This window comes from Mercenaria mercenaria, chromosome 16, assembly GCF_021730395.1.
Source record: "Mercenaria mercenaria strain notata chromosome 16, MADL_Memer_1, whole genome shotgun sequence".
NCBI classification, from domain to species: Eukaryota; Metazoa; Mollusca; class Bivalvia; order Venerida; family Veneridae; genus Mercenaria; species Mercenaria mercenaria.
Genome location: NC_069376.1, coordinates 17,362,022 through 17,371,472, shown reverse-complemented (window position 1 = coordinate 17,371,472; position 9,451 = coordinate 17,362,022). Strand labels below are relative to the sequence as shown.

At 34.7% G+C, this 9,451-nt stretch overlaps 1 protein-coding gene across 1 annotated transcript; it reads left to right on the top strand.

The window, feature by feature from the left end:
• The first annotated feature begins 68 nt into the window (after positions 1 to 68).
• On the top strand, positions 69 to 8,939 carry LOC123540853 (collagen alpha-6(VI) chain-like). The gene is made up of 5 exons (XM_053526222.1): positions 69 to 1,028; positions 2,000 to 2,311; positions 2,883 to 3,194; positions 3,374 to 3,814; positions 4,174 to 8,939. Exons 1-5 carry the CDS (start codon positions 980 to 982, stop codon positions 4,932 to 4,934), a joined length of 1,875 nt encoding a protein of 624 aa, XP_053382197.1. The 5' UTR covers positions 69 to 979; the 3' UTR covers positions 4,935 to 8,939.
• Positions 8,940 to 9,451: the final 512 nt, after the last annotated feature.

Genomic DNA, 9,451 nt, shown 5'->3' with positions numbered 1-9,451 from the left:
AAAAAATCTGTCGTGCCTTTCTCTCGTGAAGAAAAATCCGTACCATAACTTGTACGGATACGCTTTGCATAGTGGTACTAAGTCATGGTGGTAATTTAGGAAACACACTTATTCTATTTTTAGATGAAGTTATTGCACAATATACCGTGCATTCGTGATACGATGATGTGCGCTCGACATAAGATGTCTTCTTGCGACCTAAATAAGTCGTCACTATGGTCAAGTTCAAGGACAGCTTAACTGAAGTAATGTGCATACTTTGAAAATACCACTGTGGCTCAGATGGCTGAGCAACTGGTCCAGTGTACATTTCATAATGAGCCTCGTTACCCGCGCCTAAACAGTTATCCCCGAGGCCGAAAATTCCCATCTGCACCTACAACCAGTGAAAGAAACTTATATACTTTGTGACTAGAATAGGTTTTCGGTATCAAAGTTGGAATCAGTGTCACCAGTGTGTATTGGATGTTTAACATGATTTCTATATATGCCTCATATGAATTTTTCAGACTTTTGATGGTTTTGAATTTTAAGGTGTAATGATTTTGACATTTTGTTACAAGTTTTCAAGTCATTATTTTACGTCAAGGCATTTAGTGCAGATACTTTTTATGTGGGACATAATTTGGATATATTTCCTTGAACCGACTGGTGAATATAATTCAGAGGAGTAGCTCAACTGCTGACATCCCTTCTGTACATTGAAGGATGTTGAACGAAACGTATATATAAATAGTCAACTCATTTTGCCTTTTTTTCTCTTGGTGCCTGTCTGCTTATGGGCGTCAGCGATGACTAAATTGTGGCATGAAACACTGACTTTGACAGTAATATTGCTGATTAGTGCTGAAGTGGGTGTTAGGAATAAATTTAGAACTTTATCGTTTCGGGAGAAGGAATTCAGACTGTTTATTCATTTTCAGGACTTGCATTTGCATGGCCTTCATTTGCGTATATGACCGGTATCCAAGGTTAAATTATGAGTCTTGAAGTCATCAAAGATCCGCTTGGTGCCTTTGATGAGTCCGGTGAGTTAAAGTTAATTAAAAGTTCAATAATACATTAAAAGCCTGTTGTTTTTTATTACAGACCAAATTCATAAATTGCATAAGCATACTAAAAATTATTTGAAAACGACACGAGTACTTCAGTTTTATCACTTGCTTTGAGCAGTCAGAGAAGAGGCGAATGGAAATAACTAATTTTCATGTATCATTTCTTTGAATCTGTGCGAAAAATTTGAAATATTCTTATTTTGTATTTCATACCTAAATGAAGACTTTTGTGTAGTTGAGAATATCTGAAACTTTGAACTTTTACGGGACGAATCACAGAGAAAAAGCCAGTGAAAATATGCCTATTTTGCTTAATTGTATACTGAAAATACATTGTATTTAAATATTTTTTTATTAATATGAAAGCGCCTGAAAACTTTTACTTTTATCTTCAACGTAATATACACAATGTAATTTATTGTTATATGAACTATAAAATGAAAGACAAATATTTATTTTATTGCTTTAACAGTTTGGTTTGTCGCCAGCCGATGACGCTTAATATAAAAAATTCCAACGAAATCCCCTAACCACATTAATTTTATTTTCTTCCTGTTATTTATTCAAAGTTTGACAGTAATTTATGTTATTGTTCGGGGGTCACAAACCAAAGAACTAAAAATACATTTATTTTATAGCTCTTTGCACAAACTTATAAACAGAATTTTTTTTTGATTTCGATCAAATAAACCTAGATTCCCCTACCAAAATTACTTCCTGTATCGAATAACAATTCTGATTATAAAAACAGATTAACAATCTCATTCAGCTTGAGCCACAATGGTATAATCGATCAATTGTCATTAAACCATTCATGTGGAGTTTTAGTAATACTTTTAAGTTAGGACAGTTTTAAACATTACAACATAGCAAGTGAATGTGAAACTAAAATAATAATAAAAAACAACACAAAATTTCAATTATGTTTGTATATGTAATTTTAGCAGTCATTTTTGGGCTCTCGAGTGGACAAGACTCATGTCCTGTTCTGTGTGAATGGGGCCCTTGGAGTTCATGGTCTGATTGTAGTAAAACATGTGGTGGTGGTTCCCTGAGTAGAGATAGGGGACTGTGTTGTACGGTGAATATGACTATTTCTACATGTTTGGCTGACTGTGGAATTAGTGATCCTGTTTTCAAGGAAGAAGCACGGTGCAACCCATACTGTTACAATAGTGGTATGTTCGTTAACGTCGGTAGAATCAGCGGTAACTGCAGCTGCGACTCCCTGCATGATGGCGATTGTTGTGAAAAACGTAAGCAACATGAAAGTTACTTACTTTTTGAAGTAATTGTACTTCAGTAATGGCATATGACATAGATATTAGATATTTATGATTACTAACATTTACTTCAAAATTACAAATAATCATCTTCATCACCTGCAAAAATGGGTAAATAATAGTTTAATAATAGACATTTACAGAAGCCATGTTGAATACCTGCATAAATTCAAATTCAAAACAATATATTTATATTTCACAGTAAATATGTATGTGTGTATATATATATATATTACAAATATCGCATAACATCGGTGAAAATTAACTACTTTGTAAAATAGAAAGAGAGAGAGAGAGAGAGAGAGAGAGAGAGAGAGAGAGCTTTTGTAATAAAACATGACCAAGAAAAAACAAACAAAAAAAAACAACAATGTTTGGTTTAGAATGTATAAATACGTGAATACTTCGAACATGTTTGTTTGTTTCCTGGGCTTATAATTTAAATAAACTTTTACTAAAACTAGTAACACAGTCCGGTTGGGAAAATTAGAACTTAAACGGAGCATTAGAAATTTGAGACTATCAACCAACATATTTATTATAGAAAAGCCACTTATAGCGGAACCAGACGGTAACCTCATCTGTAATGACATATGTAACTGGACACCATGGGAACCATGGAGCACGTGCTCTGTCTCATGTGGAGGCGGTGGACAACAGGAAAGAGTCAGGCAGCTTTGTTGTTTAGAAGAATACGGCGGATTCCAGAATTGTATAGGAGTTTGCGGAAAAGATATCAGTGATCGAACTCAGAATCATTCTTGTGGAGACACTTGTTTACGAGGTGGATCATTAAAACCAGATGGTATTGGCTGTCAGTGCCTAGACCGATCATTTGGACATTGCTGCGAACAACGTAAGTTTTACTTAACATTAATACGCTCAGTATTAATTTCTTACAAGAGCGCATATTCAGAAATTTCTAAATATTCTTATTTCAACGTAAGTATCTAACCATATCTGTAGAAAAATAATAGGACAAATAAAACTAGATCTTTCTTGGTGTTTTTAAAAGTAGCAAGTTTATTTTTTCAGTTCTACCAGGTTGTACACCGTTCCCCACAGACCTAATATTTGTACTGGATTCTTCCGCAAGTCAGACAAGTGAACAGTTCGAAGCACAACTTGATTTTGTGAAAAAGTTTATCGAAAACGTTAACATCAGCAAAGAAGAATTTCAGATAGCAGTTATAACATATTCAACAGAAGCTAGAGTAGATATAAACTTTAATCAATCCAACGATAAGGACACTCTGTATCGACTAACTGAGGACATCAGATTCCGGCCAGGTGCCACATTTACAAATAAAGGATTAAAAGTGGCAATGGAAGTTGCGAGAAAAAGTGAGAGGCGGAAAGGCATGGTGACCTTGACTTATGCATTTGTTCTTACTGATGGAATGTCAAACAAACGAACAGAAACAAGAATCGCTGCTAAGGAATTAAGAAATGCTGATGTCCATGTTGTTGCAATAGGTATTAATTTTGAAGTATCTTTTTTCTTGTTATGTTCACTTTATCTTGCATACTGACATATATTTCATAACTACCACCTTGTCCCTTCCTCTGCAAATCTAAGGCCTGAAGACAAAGACAAAAATACAATACAACAGAAGAAACAACTTATTCAAAGAATACTGCCACATTGACAGTTGTCCTTGAAGTTATTTATGTTTTTCTGATCAAGAATGTATATGGTAAATTTAATGCTGAATATGAATTCGTACTGGAAATGCCTATAGATGCTGCACTAGTCTGCAGATAAGTCAAAGAACCAAAGAACTATAATTCACATTTTTTTTGTTTATTCTATTATTTTGTCATTTGTTTGTCAGGAATTGGAAAAGAAGTTTCACATCAAGAACTTGTCGACATTGCATCTCCGGGAGATACCTTCAGTCCCTCTTACGTTTTCTCTGTTGGGGATTTTAATGCCCTGGATACCTTACTGAAGCAGCTCGTGCAGATAACATGTGACGATTGCAGCGCTGCCAGCCACCTATCTGATATTGTGTTTCTACTTGATGAAAGTTATCAAATGACTGAGACGGAATTTCAAATTTCGTTGGATGTTATGACGTCCATTGTAAAGAATACTGATCACATTGGTGAAGATGAAGGTCCAGCCTTTGGCTTGATTCATCTTGGCAACACACTGACAACAGTAATTGAACTTTCAAGCAGTCAGTCACAAGAAAACCTAATGGTACAATTTCAATCACTATACAGGAAGCAGAATGATGTATGTGGTAAAGATGAAAAATGTGCTGAAAGAAATATCACGTCAGCAATTGAACAAATATTTAAGCCATTCCTTAGCATAAATAAGCGTCAAAATTCTAGAAAATTTCTTATTGTGATGTCAAATGGAAAGTTTGAAAATCCAGATGTCGTCAAAGAAGAAATGGTGGCAATTAAGGAATTGTCAGGTATCAAATTGTTTGTGATTGGCCCAGGACTTGAGATAAATATGGACGGCTTGTTATCATTGGCCAAAGAAGCAAATCATGTGTACGCAGTTCTTGACAATGAGGACACTTCAAAACTGGATGTCATGCAATCAGAATTTTCCTACAACTTTTGTATAAAAACATGAATTAATCTATCTAGTCTAGATACATCTCTGACGGTCCATCCACAGAGAAATGAAAGTTATAATTACGTCACGAGTTAGACTATAGTCTAACATAAATGTAACATGCCCTATATACAATGGCAAGGCAATTTAATCAGCCAGTGCTTTTATGCATCAATTGTTATGTCTGAATACTAAACGCTTGGAAGATACCTCGTCAACATTTTAGAATAACTTGACGTAAGGTCATTTGATGCTTTTTGAATCACTTTGAAAGTTCTTATTTACAGAAAGAAACAAAAATATCAAATTCTCAATTTATTTTACTATCTGCCTTTCTGTGAAATAGTGGAATACATATCAATAAAATAAAACTGATATTTTTACTGGTTCAAAGCAGTGAAAATATCATTTTTATTTTGATTGGACCCCAAAGGAACCACAATTAAGTACAAAAGAAAAAGAATTATATATAATCGGAAATTCTTTAAAAAAATAAATATTAATCTAAAAGGTATTTGTTTGTTTTACAGAAAGGTTAAAATTTATGCCACCGAGTCAGTGAGCTCCGTGAGCATTATTTTCACGCGTAGCGCAGCCATGAGTAAAATACTTTCGATCTTACACTGAAACTATCAAATTTTCTCTGTTGAAAAATTGTCAAATAGGTCTGTAAGTTCAAGATACTTTTGCCTTTTGTACGGTAGAGTGTATCTCTTTATATTCGTGTTGGTATTCAGTAGTATTTATATACACCAGCATCTGTATTGAAGTATTTTATTTTGCAAATATTTCCTGATTAATAATATTCGTAATTTCTATCCTTTCGCAGTCAAGCGTAGTTCTGCACCAGTAAAAATAAAAATGATTTTGAAACACTGAAAATATCATTTTTTCACTGATACATTTCAGAAAAGCATTAGATAATCGTCAATAGAGATATATATGTATACAGATATGTACATCAGCATAAAAGATATTATTACATACTCGTTTATTTTCCCCGTTAAGTTACAATGGTACCGGAAAGGTCAATATTTTTCCATACACTGACGCCTGAATTTCATATCGGGTGCGTGACGTGATTTAAGGTGGAGTGCGACCTTTAAATTTTTTTTAGATAGATCTATGAAAAATTAATGGAAGAAAATTAAGGATATTTCTGATTTATTCCAGTTTCCCGTTTGGCTCTTATTTAAGCCACATTTGTTTGGTGCGCTGTCAAACTTGGCCACTAACGGCACTTTTTGGGCGTCATTTCTTTGCGTCATTTTCTTTGTTTCTGTACGGTTTTCAGCATATCCCTGTTTTAGCTGGAAGCGGGCGCGAATGAAATTTATATATTTTTAAAAGATTTAAAATTTCCTTTCCTGTGATATAAATTTCGTGAATGACCTATGACGTACCTTAAGATTATGACGCATTAAAGCGTCAGACTTATACAAAGCGTAACGTAGAGTTTAGCTGGAAAATTGTCCGTTTTTCGAGAATAACATTTTTTCGGGTCGAGGAATTTTGTTTAAATTTCAATCATAAATGCGCAAATATATTTACTTGCGTTTGATAAACAAAAAATTGTATGTCACCGAATTCGTTTTTTCAGTACCACCGATTTTGTTTCCCCATCCCCGAGCTGAAATGCGACGTTATTTGGTGGTATTTTTAAAATTGCGCTAAACTTCCGGCCGATTTTGGAAAACTTGTACTATGGAAGATGTTGTCGACATTCTATCGTAAAAATATACGTTCAACGAAAGCATATTCTGAAACATAAGAAATAACACATATACAGTAAATAGAATAATAGTAGAAAAAAAAAGCCCCGGCTGGTTTTGAGTTGCGAACTTTTGGTTTTTACTTCAATTATAATAATTTTCTTTTCATTCGATTTTGATACGTAATTTTAATGGAATTACTTCTATAAAAAAACATCATTAAAAGTTTGTATTATCTTCATTATTGGTATTTAATGTGAACATGTGTTATAATGGACTCATGCATGTTACCGTTCCAAAATTTTCTAAAGGTCAAAGAGACCGTACATCCATGGACGATATCAATGTAAAATATCATAACCGTGCGCCTTAGATGTCGGATTGTTGCTGTATGTAGGAAAGGTAAAGAATTACCCACAAGTTAAAGTTTTACTGTTAACGGAGTTTGTCTACTTATTCTTTTTTAGTTTAAAGAAATACTCACTGATTTTCTGCTTGTAACTCGAGCTCGATTGCTGACTTGATATAATGTTTCTTCCTTTGCATATTAGAAAGAAAACTTAAAAGAGAAAATTATTAAACAGTACCGACTTTGTTGTATTCAAGATTTTGCAGGAGACATATCATGCTCACTGTGATGTCGAAATGCATATGCACTCTTTAAAGTGTAACACGCGGCAAGGTTTGATCGAAAAGCAACACTCAACTATTCCGAGTTACAGTAGATGTGTTTAAGTTCACAAATAATGTCGCAGAGAATCGCGATTGACACTCAGTTAGAAATTTGCAGCTCAGCTGATATGTAATGGAAAAAAACGTCATATCAAACAATCAACCAAACAAAAAATGATGGCGAATTGTGAGAGTGCGATGGTGAAGTGCTGCAGTACTGCTTCGCCATTGTACTGTTGTGCTTCACCATCTTACAGTAGCGCTTCGCGACCGATGTGTCACCACCGCACTGTCGCGCTTAACCATTTTAGTGTCACCAATGCACTGTCGTGCTTCGCCATCGCACTGTCGCGCTTCACTATCGTACTGTCATACTTCGCCATCGTTCTGTCATGCTTCTCCATCGTAGTGTTACCATTGTACTGTCACGCGTTGCCATAGCTCTGTCACGCTTCTCCATCGTAGTGTCACCATCCTACTGGCACGCGTCGCCATCGCTCTGTCACGCTTCTCCATCGCAGTTTCACCATCGAACTGTCGAGCTTTGCAATCGCACTGTCGCACTTCACCCTCTTTTTCTGTTTATATACCTTATTTGCGTTGTACTGTTCAAGAATAGTCTCCGTCAGTCTAATGTTTTCATGAGGTTTAAAAAATAAATATCAACCTGTAGGGTGTAATTCAAACGAATTATTTCTAAACAATATTATATTCAAAATTAACCTCTCAGCTAGAAAATGAATAATAAAACATGTAATTGTTATTAATTGTTTTGTAAGAAAATATTTTTAATCAGCTCTTATTGCAAGCCATGGAACGTTAAAAATATTTGTTGTCAGGTTAACATCATAAGAAAGACACTTGCGACAGTGCGTTGGCGAAACGCGACAGTACAATATGGTAAACCGCGACACTACGATGGTGAAGCACAACAGTGGATTCCGAAGAGTAGTTCAACAGACTGTCACCTTCGTACTGTCGTTGTTTTCGCCACCGTACTGTCGCGCTTAGCCATCATACCATCGTACCTTCGGGCTTCCTATTTACAGGGAGTAGCCGCTGGCCCTAACAGAACACCGTAAATCCCACGATTAAATCGAATTCTTATAAAGTTGAAAATCATTTTTTCTTCATATGATGCGCTTTCTGACAGGAGTAATTTAATCATACTCACACATTAAACTCGAATGCTAACTAAGTTAGTTATAATAAATTATAAAAAAAACGAAAGTTCACAGCTCATAACTAACCGGGATTTCGTTTTTCTATTATAATTCGAATTGTTATTTTCTTATATTTCAGTATATATATGCTGACATTAAACGTATAACTTAACGAAATTATGTCGACAATAAACTCCATGGTACAAATTTTCCGAAATCGTCCGAAACTATCGGCGTAACTTTAAAATACCACCAAATAACTTCGCGTTTACTTCATTTTTTATATATAATTCGATTTACTGTATATGTGATGGTTTTTTTTATATATATATTTCAGTATATGCCTTCATTGAACGTATATTTTTACGATAAAGTTTCGAAAACTGGTTCCAAACTTTCCGAAATCGTCCGAAACGTTAGCGTATTACCACCAAATAACGTCGCATTTCAGCTTGGGTGGGGAAACAAACTCGATGGTACTGATAAAACGAATTCGGTAACATACAACTTTTTGTTAATCAAACGCAAGTAAATATATTTGCGCATTTATGATTGAAATTTAAACAAAATTCCTCGACCCGAAAAAATGTTATTCTCGAAAAACTGACAATTTTCCAGCTAAACTCTACGTTACGTTTTGTGTAAGTCCGACGCTTTAATGCGTCATAATCTTTAGGTACGTCATAAATCATTCACGAAATTTATATCACAGGAAAGGAAATTTTAAATCTTTTAAAAATATATAAATTTCATTCGCGTCCGCTTCCAGCTAAAACAGGGATATGCTGAAAACCGTACAGAAACAATGAAAATGACGCAAAGAAATGACGCCCAAAAAGTGCCGTTAGTGGCCAAGTTTGACAGCGCACCAAACAAATGTGGCTTAAATAAGAGCCAAACGGGAAACTGGAATAAATCAGAAATATCCTCAATTTTCTTCCGTTAATTTTTCATAGATCTATCTAAAAAAATTTAAAGGTCGCACTCC